This window comes from Ornithorhynchus anatinus, chromosome 2 (assembly GCF_004115215.2).
Source record: "Ornithorhynchus anatinus isolate Pmale09 chromosome 2, mOrnAna1.pri.v4, whole genome shotgun sequence".
Taxonomy (NCBI): domain Eukaryota; kingdom Metazoa; phylum Chordata; class Mammalia; order Monotremata; family Ornithorhynchidae; genus Ornithorhynchus; species Ornithorhynchus anatinus.
In genome coordinates this window covers 37,769,332-37,787,171 of record NC_041729.1, presented here as the reverse complement: position 1 = coordinate 37,787,171, position 17,840 = coordinate 37,769,332, and the positions used below count along the sequence as shown (strand labels likewise).

General features: G+C 42.1%; 1 protein-coding gene across 1 annotated transcript in view; it reads left to right on the top strand.

Moving 5' to 3' along the window:
* The window catches only part of FOXK1 (forkhead box K1), a 107,204-nt gene extending 95,475 nt beyond the window's left edge, over positions 1–11,729 (top strand). Inside the window, exon 10 of the mRNA XM_029049501.2 lies at positions 658–11,729. Within this exon, the coding sequence (XP_028905334.1) occupies positions 658–878 (221 nt within the window). The 3' untranslated portion in view covers positions 879–11,729. The remainder of the gene's footprint in view (positions 1–657) is intronic.
* Positions 11,730–17,840: the final 6,111 nt, after the last annotated feature.

The following is a 17,840-nucleotide window of genomic DNA, read 5'->3' as shown; positions in this document are numbered from 1 at the left end:
CTTTCCTTTTTTTGCCGAATATTTCCTACCAAATTTAGGATGTATCCTAGGACTTACCCCGCCTGCAAGAGCCGCTTCATCTGTGTCCCTCCTAGCTGATTTCTTTTTTATACCTCCTGCCTTTGAAATTTTAATTACCTCCTTCCTGCATTAAATACACCCCGCAATATCATTTACTTATTTTTTACAGGAGTTGGGAGTTCTTGGCTGATTGTCATGGTCTTGGTTATTTAGTTTTAGCGAGACCATTCGATAATTTTTTTTTTTGTTTAGTGTGTCCTCCTTAATAAACATATTTAATCAGGGGATTTCACAGATGCTCAGATTTTATTTTTTAAAACTGCTCATAATTTACAACCTAACCCTAAATTTCCCTTTGGCCTGTGGCCTTCGTGAGCAATTTTAAGAATTATTGAATACTGCAATCTTTAGAAAGTACATGTGTCTTAACAAGTAAGCATTTTATACTTTGTACATTCATTCATTCATTCATTGTCATATTTATTGAGTGTTCTCTGTGCGCAAAGCACTATACTAAGCGCTTGGGAAAGTACAACGCAATCTCATTCAGTGTACAATTTTTGACCCCTTTGAGAAAAGCAAATATTGGCATTCCTTGATGTGCAGAATTTAACTTCTTTCTCTTCCATTTTCCAGCCCTCACAAACCCACTGCAGCTTCTCGCAGCCCAGGCTAGCTCATCCACCCCCGTAGTGGTCACCCGGGTGTGTGAGGTGGGGCCTGAAGACCCAGCGGCCTCCTCGGGGGAGCCGGATGTCAAGAGACCCCGGATGGAAGAACCCAGTGGAACTGTTGTGGCACAGGCTGCGGGGGTGATAACGTCAACAGCGCCGCAAGGGCAGGGATCTGGTGAATGAGGAGTCCCGGAAGAGGAGCTGGAGTATGTGTGGAGCAGAAAGAGCTTCAAAAAGGAATGTTGAGCAGAAGTGTAACCACTTGAAATAAATAGCAGCTCTTCTTAAAAGCTATGTATAAAGGACAGCTCCACAACATGAGGTGCCAAACAGATTGGGAAAAAAAAAACAAAACAAACCTCCATCTACCTGTATCTGGAACCCAACTTGCTCTTTATGTCCTTACCCTCCCTTCCCCGCCCAGCTGTTTCCTCCCTTCCACCTCCAACTTCAGTTACACCCCCTCCCCCATACACACACACACACACAGAACACACACATGTGTACTTACAAACAGATTCAGACAACTGATTGTATGACTGCTGGCACTTGTTCTTATTTCAGCACCTCCCTTCTCCCTCATCCTTTTCTTCAAAGGGACGAGAGAGTATGGGGATGTGGTTCAGTATGTTAAGGAATGTACGCAAACAGATTTGGTCTGCAAAAAGAAAAAAAAGGCTCCTTATCTTCCAATGCCTTAACACTGCCTCTTAGAATTTCAGACTCAGTGACGTTTTTTGAAAAAACAGCCATGCCCATCCGTGGAGTACTTACGTTGGTGATTGTAGTGAAAGCATTAAAGTAACATGGTACCAATTTCCTTTCTCCCTCCCTCCCCATTAAAAAAAAAAAATGGCTTATTAAAGGAAAGTAATGATAATTAGCATGAATTGTTACTTATAAGGGCCGGTTGAGAGAGGGAGGAGAAATGATAGGATCTGACCAAGCTGATCTTCAAATTATAGTTTCTCTAGTGTTTTTCACTGGAAAGTGATAAAAATATTAGCATTAATTTTCATTTGATTCAGTTTTTGGTCTCCAAAATATCTCTTGCTTTTTTTCAGAGTTGATGCACCACCAAAGAATCTGGTCCTAATAAGAACTCTGACAGATACAGAAGGAGTTGTATGTCTTTGGGGCTTGCCAATTATAGTTGTTTACGCAATGAGGATTTTTGACTCTTTTGCATGACACTTGCAGTAGAGTGAATCCATTGCTTGACTTATTAACTTCATGGAAAATTACTGACTTCTTGCATTAGAGCACAGTCTGCCAGGTTGGAAGTGAATTAAAAGCCAGTGTACTAAAGCAGACACCTGGCATCCAGGCTCTGAAGTTTTGGAGCAATTCTCGTTGATCATTGCTGAGCCCTGGTGTTCTAGACAGAATCTGAATGACTCATATGAACTTGCAAGAGAAAATGAGTGTCTCTCATTGCACTGGAACTGAACAGTAATAAAAACCTCTTTATTCTCCTCCTGTCCTCATCAGAAATGGGTCACAAAATTTCTTTTATCTTTTGATTTAAATCATTTCCATTCAAATTTCTTCTACATTTTACCAGAATAACCTGAAAATGTCTCCACCTTCTAAAACACCAATGGCCTCGGGAATAGATTAAGGAGATTGGAGACTAGCTTCCCTTTCCAGCACTTAGAACAGTGCTCCACACAAAGTAAGCGCTCAACAAATCCTGTTATTATTCCATGAAGTTGATGGGTGATGTGTGGGCCTCCTCAGGGTTTATCACTATCTGGCTGCATCACCTTCATTTTGTTGTACGGTCAATGTGTTAGTGATCTCTGAAGGAGCAGAAAAGAGTAGCCTGCTCCATTGTAGTGGCTGTATATTTCCAAGTAGGGTCCCCTGAATTTGCACACAAGGCAGCTTTCAGGTTTGAGGAAGTAGATCATGAGCTATTTAATTCCTGCCTCAGCTGTAGGGGTAGGACAGTCCAGTAGCTAATCTAAAACAGCTGACAAACTCTTGATGTCTCTCTAAACCTTTTAGATGTGAAGCCTGATAATAAATATGTAGTAGAAGTGTGATGGCTTATTAAAGTCTGAGTTTGCCCACTCTCTCGAGCGGAATGTAACAGGAGGGGTGGGAACTCACATCTTTTAAAAGAGAATTGATTTTCCTTTTGCTGGCCTTTCAGGTTTTTGCTCTGCTGACTTTGGACCAACATGAGGGAAAAGCGCAGTTCTGTGCAGAATTCTGAAAGTATCTGGAGAAGTGTCTCTCCCTAAAACAGTCTGTTTACTGGATGGGATGCAGCTTGAGCCTCCCAAACTACAACTTGTCCACGTTGCTTTAGCTGGTTACCCTCTCAGTAATTACTAATGGAAATACCCCAGTGATACCTAAAAGTTCCTTTAAAGCTTATGAGATGATGTAGAAGCAGGAAAATATTTCATAGATTAGAAACTAACCAAGAAGTTCCCATTTTAAAAACAAACAAAAAACCCCAAAACCCATTAACAGCATTTTTTGGATAATTTTTAAGTAGAGGCCAGCATCCTACAGAGAGAAGCAGTGTGGTCTAGCGGATAGAGCACAGACATGGGAATCAGAGGACTCGGGGGCAAGTCATTTCACTTTTCTGTGTCTGTTTCCTCGTTTGTAAAATGGGGATTAAATACCCAGTAATTGGGTTGACTAGTCAAGCTTTCTGAGCTAAAATGTTTCTGACCCTTTTGGCAACATGTGAGGCAAATTATGCCTCTTCTGCCTGGGAAAGGAAAAGTCAGCAAAAGAAAATATTCTAAATAAATAATGATGCTCATTAAAGAAAGTATTCATTGAAGTCCATGCAAAGCAAAAACCATGAAACTTCAGAAACGTGAGAATAGGATGGAAACAACTAGCAGTGCTTTTTTGAGATTATCTGCAGCTAATGGCGATAAAATTATGCTCCATTCCGTGCTTACATTTTCTTAACTTTTTATATAATTTACATTTTTAATGGTGTGTGTGGTGAATGTGTGTTGTGTGCGTGCACATGTATATTTGTGTGTGGGTGTCAGGTAGGCTTTATTTTGCATTGATAGAATTAACCTTTAACCATTCAAGGGGGTCCAGGTTAAGGGGTCTACAAGTAGCTCAGTAACAAATTTTGGGGGCTCCCAGATGCTCTTTCTCTTCCATGCATAAATGCCATGTGTTTCGATCCTGACCCAATTGGTAAATTGGGTTTAACATAATCACCAAAATCTTGAATTCCCGTTACTAGATTAGGTGTCGTTTTAGGAGAGTACACCACTTTTGAATAATTAGGAAAGTACACACTGAGTTCTTCTAAAACCCAAGAATTGCCTTCTTTATGAACCTTGGGCTAAGGAAAACTCACAATACAGGATACATGCCTTGATCTAGGTCTGGCCCATTAATTTTTTTTTTCACACCATGGATCAGACTATACTGATAGAGGTAGAACATTCCCCTAATTCCCCTAACAGTGTTCTATCCAAACTGAAATGTGTTACAGATTAATTGAGTGTACAGTAGCTATCTTTTCAAAAATGTTTTTGCATTTCTCTGTCTGTCGCAGACTGCAATATTCCTGTCTATTTCAGATGTTTTTATTGGTATCTGCCCAGTATAGCACTTCTATTAGCACTAATATTTTTCTAGTTCTCATTTGTTGTTAATGTTCTAATATCTTGTTTTAAAAAAAGCCTTCCTAGCAATGTGAATGGGGCAGATTGGGAGAATGAAAATTTTGCCTCCTAATTGGTGAATTCTTCTAATCTGGTGTTTGCGGCATCAATCTCTGAAAGATTAAATTGGGAGGGTTGTAGGCAGTTCAGTGATCTGTTGGCATTGGAGTCAAGACTACTCTATTGTACTCTCCCAGGGGCTTAGTACAGTGCTCTGCACACGGTAATCACTCAATAAATACCTTGATTGAGGAGATGAAGTGAATCACTTTTGGAGGTCCCTGACTGCCAGGGTTTGGGGAGGACCCAGGTAGGTTAACACAAGGGAACTGGAGAATGCGTCTGCCCTCTTTCCAGATCATGTTCTGCTTTTTCTGAACACACAATGGTCCTCTTCTCTCCTCGTCCCCCCCTTTCTTCTCCTCCTCCTCCTCCTCTTCTTCCTTTTGTTTCTATTCTCTTCCCACCTTCTCTTCCTCCTGAATTTCTAGGGATTGAGGAGCTTTTTCTGGGAACTTCCTTCAGCCTCTCTTGAGTGAATGAAGAAAGAGATCTATTGGAGACAAATATACAGAGCTATCCAAAGTTAGATCCATCAAATTCTCAAAGTAAAGTTAACTGAGCCGAATAGCATCTCGCAGGGACAAAGCAATTTCTAGTTCTCCAGAGTGGGACTGGTCTGAACAGAAGTGACCAGTGATGGATCCCCAGGATCTACAGGCAGGCCGTCAATTTTTAAGTCTATAGCGCTCATCTAACCCCTGATGCCTTGTAATTGAGAGTATTTAATGGGATTTTTTGATAATAATGAAGAGATAACTCACTGAAATTCAGCGCGTCAACAAGCTATGAGAACCATCATCACGTCATTAGTAGTTTCCTTGAACTTTTTGGCAACGTATTTCCTTGCACACGTGACAGTGAGAGTACTGTTAATTCCTCTGGCTTTCACCCAGAAATGCAGCATCTTTAAATGGAATCTGTTGCCACTTTGGCATCAAACAGCATGAGCTTTAGGATTAAGCAGATAATTTGATTAATGTTGATCGGCATTTATTGAGCATCAACAATCCTAAGCGCTTTACAAAAAAGATGTTGCTGTCCAAGACTTTATATCTACATCAGGAATTGGCTATTTTTCCCTTAGTTTTTGTTCCCCCACTAAAATTCTTCATTATTTTATTTTTCCGAATCTCAACTTCTTTCCCTTTGGGCAGAAGTATAATAAAATTTGTTTTGACTTCTTGAACTCAAATGCATTACTCATTTCTTCTGAGACCCTCCTCCTGAAAAAAAAAGTCCTCATTAAGCCTTTTATGGCAAAATAAGCTGCAGATTTTCATATGGTCTATAAAAGTAAAATAATTAATTTGGCTGAAGAATTCTTCACTTTTTCCCTCTCTAGAATCTATGTGCCTAATTTACCGATGCATCACTTCCCTCTGTGCTTCCTATTTTGTCTGCTATTTAGGAGCAAGATCAGAGTCTACCCAAAGATGAATCAAAACTCAGGGTGTCCTTTGCCCCGGGTGCTGAATATGCTCTATCTCCATTAAGGAAGGGAAAAGATTTTTTCCTTGATCTCTGCCTGGAATAAGTGTTGGAAAGGAGAAAAGGATAAGGAAGTAAAACTAGGAAAGGCATCAGTGTAGTTTTTAAAGGCATTTGAAGAACATCAGAAAGTTGGTGTCGATAACTTGGGTCAGCAATAGCAGTGGCTTGTTCTGCTTTCACAAATTCCTCATGTGCTGCCACTTCTCTCATTTTCAAGAAAATATGGTAAATGAATTCTTAGAGTAAAGGAAATAATCACTGATTGTGCATTCACTCTTTATTTTCCCTCCTGCCTCCAAAGTTAAAGTGTATGCTTTAATATTTGGAAATTTGGTTACTCACGGAGAATAAGGGGTAGTGATACTTTACACTACAATCACTGGTCTTTGATATTATCCCCGTTTTTATATAGGAGGGGTTTAGAGTTCTCAGTGCTCCTTATGCTCCACATTAAGGTATAGGAACCTCCCTCTGGGTCAGGCAGAGATAGACTTGATGACCCCATGAAAAGCCTTCACCTGATGATGTGGAATAATTCCTCTCAGAAAAAATCCTACCTTGCAGAAAAATTCACCCTTAAAAGTAACACTTTACATTTTGTCTTAAATCTACACAGAGCCTGCTATAAATTGTGCCTAATCATAACACTTGGTTCAGCATCACACAGAGGGAAATACAGAGTGTGCAAGAGGGAGAAGGGCTTGTCTTCATTTCTGGGAGTGGTGGGGTGGCAGTATTGAGTGATTTGCAATTTTATTTTAACTATAGTATTGAAACATGCAGAACAGATTTTCTATCTTGTGGGCTTTCATATACACTCAGAATTAAAGCTGAAGGAGTCTTCTTTTATAAAGGTAAATATATAGAGTTTGGAAGGAAGATCTGGTTTACTAAAGTGAAAACTAAATATAAGTTTATAGTATTTCTCTTTTTTAAAAAAAGCTTAGGTTTGCCGGTAAATGAGACTTAAAATATCTAATATGAGGAACTACCTTTCCTCTTTTGTCTTTGCTGTTCTATCTTTGTTATAAAGCACTCTTTGTGGGAATAGTTGCTTTTAGAAAAATCCTACTCTCTGGAAGTATTTTATTTAAAGGACCTTAAAATATCCACTGTGCATATGGCTGCCTCCTCTATCTCAGCTGAAAAGAGCACTGTGGTTGTAGAGTAACTACTAAATAGGATTTGTAATAATTTTGCAAATATGAAGAGCTCTGGAAATGCTAGGTAATATTAGCACGATCTTGACTTGGACCTCAGAGTACTGCAAGTAAAGTTGGGAATTAGAGACCTTGAGACATATTTAACCCCTCATTCTCTGTTTACAGTTATAGTTTATTTCCCTGAAACTTCATTGTGAGCTTTCTGTCCTTAATTTTTGCCTAGGAACTAATGTTGTTTTGTTTTGTTTTAATAAAGCCTTATGGCTTTCTTAAATTTGCTGCTATAGATGGATTTGAGATTTAGGTGGATTCAAAGATTAATTGGTATTTATTTCTAACTCTTTTCTGAGTTGAGAATTGAATGAACCTGCAACAAAATGTCTTGATTTAAACTGAAACAGTTTCTATTTTTACCATCCATCACTTCCTTATTGTTTTCATGTATTTAAGATTGTTTCTTTTGGTTCAAAAAGTTCTTGCCTGACCTTCTCTCTGGGTTAAGGTTTAAAAATACTTAACAGTTGCTCAGGACTTGGTTCTGTTCACCCTAAAGCTTGTTTCTGTTTGTTTCAACTGCTGTCCTTTTGCATTTTATTTCTGGGTAAACATTTAAAGCTGCTACATCTAGTGTGGAGTGGTTAAGTGCTTCCTGGAGGGGATTGCCAGTTGGGGTATGTGGTCACATGCAGGGAGATACCACTTTTCGTCAGCACCAGTTATCTCCCAACCTACGGTTCTGAAGTGATTTTGCATGCTTCCTCCTGGTTAAAATGTAAGTTTGTTCGTGGGTGATGGGAGAATGTGTAGGGGCCCAGGAGGGCTGTGAGGAGCTGAGGAGTCTCTCTATTTGAATGCTGCTAAATGTCTTTCCTAAAGAGTACTTAGTTGACTTAATTAGAGCAACTGTTCTCTCTCCATGCTACATGGCATGCAACGTTCACCTTGTCTTTACCTCTTGACCTTGGATCAAAGTTCGACCTTGGTAGCAAAGTTTCTATTTTAAATGAATGGAAAATTTGGCATGTGTTCACATAGTTTCTTCTGGACAAATAGAAAACAAACTAATTTCATTGGGTATAGGTTGTAGTATGGCAATTATTGAATGTTTTTGAAGCATAGTAAAAGAATCAAGTACTCGGGAGGCATTTTCTTTTTTAAAAAAAAATTCCAAGGACAAGTTCATTTAGTGAGGGCAAGTGGAGAGAGATTATGGTAAGGCTTTTTCCCTGTAACTTCCAAATGTAAGACTGGCTATAATGTTAAAGACCTCCTGTGTTGTAGGAATTTACACCCTTGCAGTCTCAAGGTTTCACCGCTGCACCCCTTATTATCCCCTACACTGCCCCATACACATTCTCTTGGGTGCCAAAGTGCAGATAACCAGGCAGCAGCTAGAGTTAGCAGAGGAAAAAAAAACCACTTCCTTTTGCTGCCCCTGGCTCCTCAGAGTTTGTATTTTTGCTGGTAGCACAGAGGTAATTTCTCTTCTCAAGCCTGTCTCTATTGTGCTATCAGAGTGGCCACACCCACTAAGGTTCTTTGAATCCAAGGTACTTGCACCCCTAGTTTAAAACCCCTGCAGCATATCCAGTCAGATCTTCCAAAGCTCTGTGCTGTTCCCCCAGCCTCTAGAGAAGCAGTGATTTATTCGAGTTACTGAGAAAAGCAGCTCCCCTTCAGAGACCAATGTAAACAAAGTTTATATTATAAATGTAATTATAAAATTGAGCCATATAGCCACATAACTGTTCCTTTTTGCTGAGTGGAATGGTAATTTTCACAGAGTGTTAATGCAGAAAGGAAAGCACTAACTCTTGGAGACTGTAACAGGGAATTTAGCTAAGAAGTGGGATGGATTTCAATTTTACTAGTCTCAGCCCTAATAATCATCATTCCTACTTTATGGTGTGACTTGTTTTGATCTTGCTTTTCACATCTCTCACAGGCCAGATTGAAGTTCTAAATACACAGGCCGTGACCACTTAGTTCTGCATCCCGCAGCACTTCCTACAACAGTAAGTTGTAGACAGAAAATCTCTCTGGAATCCTGCAGGGTTTGCGGAATACCGGGTCCTTGGAGATCTTACAAATTCATCCTTGGGAGATAATGGGCAGTGGAGGGAAGTTCCATGCAGAGTTCAGGGCAAAGTACCAGGTTGTGGAAAATTGAACAACTTTTCTGTGAAACACTTGTGTTATATCGGCAGCCATGATAGCTCAAATTCAGTTGGAACGTTTTCTGAGCTGCATCTGACGTTCTTCCTGATCCAACTTTTGCCCTCCCTCCTTCCTTTCCTCCACATCCCCATAGTCGGCTACCTCGAAGCGTGGTCCCCTTAGACCATAGGCACCCCTGAGGAGCCATTCCAGCTACACAGAGGTCATTCTGTCAGTGATCAGTTCTGTTTGTTTGAAGTAGCTTTACCTAGGGATCTTCTTACAGTGGAAAAGGGGGCTGGAGTCCACTCAAAGAAGAAGTATCAGAATGAACCAGTTGAAAAGAATTGGATGATAAATACATGAGGGAGTTATAGTTGGGGAGGTTATTGCTGCTTGACCCCCCCTTGGGGTTTTGGGTTTCTCACTCGTCACACCGCAGCTTGCAGTCCCACTGAGGCTGACTCAACTATAACCAGGAAGGGAATACTCCACGCAAATTATGCTGCTGCTGTTTCTACAAATCACAGAGTTGCTACTAGGGTTGGTGCCATTACCCCTCTCTCCTGCATGAGGAGACAGGGACCACTTTCTGATCTTTGAAGCTTCCGGTAGTGGATGGCTTTCTGCTTTACCCTGGGGGAAGCATCCTCATTAGAACTGTGTGATTGGCAGAAGTGAATATTTAAATTTGTGACTTTTTAAGAGATTACATTGGATACAGGGGGACCGGAAAAGTTTGCTGTCTTGAGCAGGACCTCCCAAACATTTTAATTGACCTTCTTCTTGAGTCCAGATGAAAATCTCTTCCTAGCATTAGTGAGTCTTGGGAATTTTTATATTTCTCTTTATCACTGTCCAGGAAAAAGAAAAGTATCTTTTTTACTGTCTGGTGCTTTGCAAAGCAGGTAAATGGGAGCAGTTACTAAACTGTAAGCAGCACTCTTCCAGGGGAGAAAAGTCAATTTTGACATTTGCTTTCTCACTCTGTGGTAGAGAGGTTCTAACAGTGATGTCTAGAGAAGGCATTGCTGGGTTCCAAGATAGTAGAACTTCCTCATGAGCATTGTGTAATTAATCACATCAGGACTTTGTAAACAGACTGCATCACAGGGATGAATCAAAGTATATCCCCTACTGCAGCATTAATAAATAGACCAGTGGCATCTTGGTGTTCCTTAAGTTCAGTGGAGTGGCCATTTTCAAGAGGGTTAAAAACCAAAGAAGGGCAGCTGTAACATTCTCTTCAGTGAAGCAGCACAAGTCTGCCTCTTTGTCTCTCTTAAATTATGAGAAAACATATAGCATGTCTTTTTTAAAGGGGAAATGGAGCAGTGTTAAGAACTCTTTTGCACTAAGGATTTATTGGGTGTGATTTCCAAGTACCCATTTTCTCAGAACAAAGGCATTCTCAGATCACTAACCAAGGTAATGAGGCTGGGCTTTGGAGAGCATACGTAGTTTTATGTAATGTCCGTGTGGTACCTAAAGGGTTAATATTCAGAATTTTAAAGATGGGCCATTTCATTAAGCTTAAAATAGACAGGAGACACTCTTAAAAAGAGAATAAGCTCTACTTGCCTCCAGTAGCTAGACAGTTATCCATTTTTAAGTTAAAAGTATTTTATTTTATTCTGTATGTGTTGATTCCTGCTTCAGGGAGGAGAAGAAATAGAAGAGATAAAGATTTAACCTCAAAATAGCTCCTTAGGATTGCCAGACTTCAGCTGTATAAAAACCTCAAACAGTTGCGCATACACAGAGAACGCACCTTCTCCTTTTTCTGCCTAGATGTTCGGCACTTAACTTAAGGGAAGAGGTAGGATGAAGCCAGCATTGTAGTTTGGTTTTTTCTTATCCAAACAAGAATTTTCCTCTAGAGATATTTTTGTGTGGATGTATGTGTGGATGTGTGAATGTATGTGTGTGTGGGTTTTTTTTTTTTACAGTGGCTGTCTAAAGTATTTTTCACAACTTGTTTAGTAATCAGTGCTTGAAAAAGCAGGTGGTATCTCTCTAAAGTGGGAACGTAGGTCTAGGACGTTGGATGTGAATTTCAAATCATATTATAATGTTTCACCATCAGTAACAAAAACTTTTGGTCTGTGATCACAAACTGAGAGGGAAACCAAGGAAAGGGATAAAACCAGCCAGTCTGATGGTGAGGAAAGAAAAACAACCTTCAGCCACAAGAATGGAAAAACCAGCATCTAAGGTTGGACCTGTGTTTTCATTTCAAATGGGATACAGTATTTTTTTTATAAGGAGCCATACTTTTTTTAAAAGTAATTTGAGATCTGAATGTGATTTCTAATTGTATCAGACATTAATGTTTCAAAGCTATAACAAAGTTTTAAAATTTCTACTATTTTTTTTCATTCATTTTAACTGTTCTGTTATCTATTATCTTAAATTGATGTATGTGGTTGGGGAAGTTTTGCTTCTCCTCTTAGCATTTGTTTCTATAACCAGAAATAAAATTATATATTAAAGAGAAGACATCCCCAAACCGTGTATGTGGTCCTTTTGAATGATTTACATGGACTGTCATGGTACCTTACAAAATGACTCAAACATTTTCAAGTGCGAGAACATTTTTTTTCTACTTCCTTTGGGTCTTAACTGTTGGTTTTGCTTTTGGTGTTCAAGGAGTTTTAAGGAAAAGTAAATAATAACAGTTGGCCTCTTGTGTTCCCTTTTGGATCATGTGTCTGCAGGAAGATGTGGCATCAGTGGTGTTTAGTGAATGCTTTTTGTATGCAGATCCCTGTATTAAGCTCTTTGGAGAGTAGAGTATAACAGAATTGGTAGACACTTTCCCTGCCTACAAGGAGCTTTCTGTCTAGAGGGCAGGTAACCATCGAGATGCATCAAGATGACTTAGAGGATAAAACATGCCTGAGAGTCAGAAGGACCTGGGTTTTAACCCAGACTCCCCCACTGTCTGCTGTGTGACCCTAGGTAAGTCACTTTACTTTGCTGTGCCTCAATTAGCTCATCTGTAAAATGGGGATTAAGATTGGACACGGGGACTGCGTCCAACCCAATTTGCTTGTATCCACCTCAGCGGTTAGTACAGTGCCTGGCACATAAGAAGCACTTAAGAAATACCACAATCATTATTATCATATGGCATCAAGGAATATAATTTTCATTATCAGCTCTATCTGAAGGACACCACTAGACCACGCCCCATGAGGTAGAATATTTATAATCTTTATATTTACAGTCACTTTATACCTAAATGTCTAGGGTCTTTGCTTCTTGGGATTTGATCTTTTCCTCTGTCCCTGAACTGAAAGGACTTTTGTTTTTAGTCAGTATTTCTTGAACTCATATTCTGTGCAAAGCACTAATCACTTGGGAGAATACACTAGGGTTAGTAGATACGATTCATACCCTGAAGTAGCTTACAGTCTAGCAGGGGAGACGGACACTAAAATAAATTACAAGTAGAAGGGAGCAAATGAATTTAAGGATACCTACTTAAGACTGTCGGCAGGGTTCTTCAGAATGAGTCCCTCGTAAGGGATAAGGACTTACTTGCAGATGTGCAGAAGGGAGGGGAAAGTATGGTGGGGAGCGGAGATATTAGGGAAGGCTTCCTGGAGTTATAATTTTAGTAGGGCTTTGAGGATGAAGAGAAGAGTGGTCTGGAGGATGTGAAGGAAGAAGAAATTCCAGGCAGGAGGGAGGGTGGAAGCAAGGAGTTAGTGATGAAAGAGTTGAAAGGCACAGTGACTAGTTTAGGATTATGGGAGTGAAGTGTGCAGCCAGGGTTGTCATGGGAGGGAGTGAGGGTAAGTAGAGGGAAGAGAAAGAGAGTGTGCCAATTAAATGCCTTTAAGTACATTATAAAGAGAGGCTCCTAAATGGAGATGTCCACTTCTGGTATGGGTGGCAGGGGCAAAACCCCTCAGGTGACTTGTGAGCTCCTGGTGGAGGAGAATGTATCTGTTGTTATAGTGTACTCTCCCAAGCACTTAGTATAGTGCTTAATAAATACAATTGAATGAATGAATTTGTCAGTCACATATTTATTGAGCGCTTACTGTGTGCAGAGCACTGTACTAAGTACTTGGGAGAGTACAATATAACAAACACATGGAGTAGTGAGATGAGATAGGAAGGGGCATGAGTCCTTGAGTGATTTGGAGCAGGCTTGGCAGTTGCATCACATCATCTGGTCCAGAAAGGCCACTTGTTGTGCATCCAGGAGGCCTTAGCAGTTGCCACTGAATGACACTACCAGGCCTATGCTGGCCAGGTCCTGCACTGGGAAAGCCAGTGGCTCTTGAGATTCTGTTAGTTGGGCTCTAGGCTGTGTCTTGGGCGAGGGCCATGTAATTCCTTTCAGGCCCTTGTGGATGAGTCCTGCTGCTGATGTTGCTGCTCAAGGTCTGATGAAGGGTTCCACTCTACCCCTCTCATCTCTGAAGCCAAATCTGGGAGCCCCACCTACAAGTTCTGTGTGGTGGCAACAGGGGCGAGCCTTGCTGAGCAAATCTAAGTGGCAGTGGTGAGTTCATAATTTGCGTTTGTGTTGCCCCTTACCTTGGGCTACCATTCTCTTCTATGTTTCTTATCATGTGTCTTCCCCACTAGCACCTCTCCCGCCCCCCAGTTCCCCATTGCTCTCTCCTTTCATTACCCTTCACCTTTTTTTTTCTCTCCATCTTTGCATCTTCCTTTCTCCACATTTTCCCCCTTCCACCACTTTTTCAGCCCTGGTCCTTTCCCCTCTGTTTGGCCCAATTCCCTCTCAAATCTGGTCATTTTTAATCTAGAGAAAGCAGTGCAGGATGTAGAAAGTCGTCTATTCTGTACTCTGAAGAGGTTCAGATGGAGAACAATGGAAGAGGTCTGAGCCTACCCACTTTCTGTATGTTATAGCAGACTGTATATGAGTAAAGCACACAGCTCATGAGCTGCAATTTGACCAGCCCATGTTGTAGTCTTAGAACAGTTTATTTGGTACCATTTTCAATCATCCATATGTCCAGCCTGCATTGCCTGTGCTCACCAAGGAAGAGTAATATTTAATTTGCTATTTATATTTTGTATTTGAAACTGCTTTTCACCAGAATTAAAATTATGTATGCATTAATTACATATAATAATTATGGCATATGCTAAGCACTTACTATGTGCCAAGCACTGTACTGAGCACTGGGGAGATACAAGATAATTAGGTTGGACACAGTCCCTCTCCCACTTGGGGCTTGTAGTCCCACATGGGGCTCAAGTAGGAGGGAGAACTGGTATTGAATCCCCATTTTACAGAGGAGGGAACTGAGGCACAGAGAAGTTAGATGACTTGCCCAAGGTCACACAGCAGACAAGTGGCAGATCAGGGATTAGAACCCTGGCCCTCTGACTCCTAGGTCCATGATGATTATTATGGCATTTGTTCAGTGCTTACTATGAGCAAGCACTGCAGCGTGGCGCAGTGGAAAGAGCATGGGCTTTGGAGTCAGGGCTCATGAGTTCGAATCCCAGCTCTGCCACTTGTCAGCTGTGTGACTGTGGGCAAGTCACTTAACTTCTCTGTGCCTCAGTTCCCTCATCTGTAAAATGGGGATTAAGACTGTGAGCCCCACGTGGGACAACCTGATTCCCCTGTGTTTACCCCAGCGCTTAGAACAGTGGTCTGCACATAGTAAGCGCTTAACAAATACGAACATTATTATCTAAGTGCTGGCTGGGGCAGATACAAGCTAATCAGGTTAGACACAATCCTTGCCCATATTCATTCAATCGAATTTACTGTGTGCAGAACACTATACTAAGCACTTGGGGTTTATAGTCTTAATCCTCATTTTACAGGAGAGGGAACTGAGGCATAGAGAAGTGAAATGACTTGCCCAGCAGACAAGTGGTGGAGGCAGGATTAGAACCCATGATCTACTGACTCTGGGCTCTGCCACTTGTCTGCTGTGTGACCTTGGGCAATCCACTTAACTCCTCTGTGCCTCAGTTACCTCATCTGTAAAATGGGGATTAAGACTGTGAGCCCCACGTGGGACAACCTGATTACCTTGTATCTATCCCAGCACTTAAAAGTTTTTGGCACATAGAAAGAGCTTAATAAATACCATAATTATCATTATTTTCTCTCCCCTCTTCTCTCCCTTCCTCTCTCCCCTTTCTCTTCTTTCTCGTGTCTATCTTTTTTCTCTCCCCGTCTTCTCCACCTCTTCATTCATTCATTCAATCGCATTTATTGAGCACTTACTGTGTGCAGAGCACTGTACTAAGCGCTTGGAATGTACAATTTGGCAACAGATAGAGACAATCCCTGACCAACAATGGGCATCTCTTCTCTGTCCCCTCTCCTCTCTCCCCTTTTTCTCTTCTTTCTCCCCTTTATCTCTTCTCTCCCCCCTCTCCCCTCTCTCCTCCCTTTCTTCTCTCTCCCCTCTTTTCTCTCTCTCCTCTCCTCTCTCTCCTCTCCCCCTTATTATAATAATGATGATGATGATGGCATGTAAGCACTTACTAGGTGCAAAGCACTATTCTAAGCGCTGGAGAGGGTACAAGGTGATCAGGTTGTCCCACGTGGGGCTCACAGTCTTAATGCCCATTTTACAGATGAGGTCCCTTACACACAGAGAAATTAAGTGACTTGCCCAAGGTCACAGAGCTGACAACTGGCGGAGCCGGACTTCGAACCCATGACCTCTGACTCCCCAGCCTGTGCTCTTTCCACTGAGCCACGCTGCTTTATCTCTTTTCTCTTCTCTATCTCCTCTCTCTCCCCTTTATCTTTTCTCTCTCTCCCCTCCATCTCTTCTCTCCCCCCTTTCTCTTCTCTATCTCCTCTCTCTTCCCTTTATCTCTTCTCTCTTCTCTCTTCCTCTCTTCTCTATCTCCTCTCTCCTCTCTTTATCTCTTCTCTCTTCTCCCTCTCTTCTCTATCTCCTCTCTCCCCTTTTATCTCTTCTCTCTTTCTCCCCTCTATCTCTTCTCTCTCCCCTTTATCTCTCCCCTCTCCCCTCTCTATCTCCTCTGTCTTCTCTCTCCCCTTTATTTCTTCTCTCTCTCCCTCTCTTCTCTTTCTCCTCTTCTCTCCTCTCTCCCTCCCTCTTTCTCCCCCTTATCTCTTCTCTCTCTGACTTCCTTCCATTTATCTCTTCTCTCTCTCTCTTCTCTATCTCCTCTCTACCCCTCTCTTCTCTCTCCCCTTTATCTCTCCTCCATCTCTCCCTCTCTTCTCTCTCTCCCATTTATTCAATATTTATTGAGCGCTTACTAGGACTAAGCACTTGGAATGTACAATTCGGCAACAGATAGAGACCATCCCTGCCCATTGACGGGCTTACAGTCTAATTGGGGGAGACGAACAAAAACAAGACAACTTAATCACGATAAATAGAATCAAGGGGATGTACACCTCATTAACAAAATAAATAGGGTAATCAAAATATATACAAATGAGCACAGTGCTGAGGGGAAGGGAGGGGGGGAGGAGCAAAGGGAAAGGAGGTTTAGTTGAGGGGAGGTGAAGGGGGAGCAGAGGGAGCAGATCTCTTCTATCTCCCCCTCTCCTCTTCCTTTCATCTCTTCTCCCCTCTCTTTTTCTCCCCCTTATCTCTTCTCCCTCCCCTCTCTCTTCTCTGTCTCCTCTCCCCCACCCCTTCCCTCTTCCCTTTATCTCTTCTATCTCCCCCTCCCCTTTTATCTCTTCTCTCTCCCCTCTCTCTCTTCTCTATCTCCTCTCTCCCCTCTCTTCTCTGTCCCCCCTTCCCTCTCTTCTCTCTCTCCTTTATCTCTTCTACCTCCCCCTCCCCTTTTATCTCTTCTCTCTCTCTTTCTCCCCTTTATCTCTTCTCTCTCCCCCTCCCTCTTCTTTATCTCCCCTCTCCCTCTTCTCTATCTCCTCTCTCCCCTTTATCTCTATCTCCCCCCTTCTCTCCTCTCCCTTTTATCTCTTCTCTCTCCCCTCTCTCTTTCTCCCCCTTATCTCTTCTCCCCTCTCCCTCTTTTCTATCCTCTCTCTCCCCTTTATCTCTATCTCCCCCTCCCTTCTCTCTCCCCTCTCCCTTTTATCTCTTCTCTCTCCCCTCTCTCTTTCTCCCCCTTATCTCTTCTCCCCCTCCCTCTTTTCTATCTTCTCTCTCCCCTTTATCTCTATCTCCCCCTCCCTTCTCTCTCTCCTCTCCCTTTTATCTCTTCTCTCTCCCCTCTTTCTTTCTCCCCCTTATCTCTTCTCTCTCCCCTCTCCCTCTTCTCTATCACCTCTTCCTCTCTCCCTCTTTCTCCCCCTTATCTCTTGTCTCTCCCCTCTCCCTCTTCTCTATCTCCTCTTCCTCTCTTCCTCTTTCTCCCCCTTATCTCTTCTCTCTCCCCTCTCCTCTATCTCCTCTTTCTCTCTCCCTCTTTCTCCCCTCTCCCTCTTTTCTATCTCCCCCTCCCTTCTCTCTCTCCTCTCTCTCACCTCTTTCTTTCTCCCCCTTATCTCTTCTCTCTCCCCCATCTCCTCTTTCTCCCCCTTATCTCTTCCCTCTTCCCCCCTCCCCCGTCTTTTCCCTCTCCCTCCCCCCCCCACCCCGGCGCGTGCGCCACGTGACTGCGCCGAGCGGCGCGTGACTGCCCCGAAGGCCACGTGACGG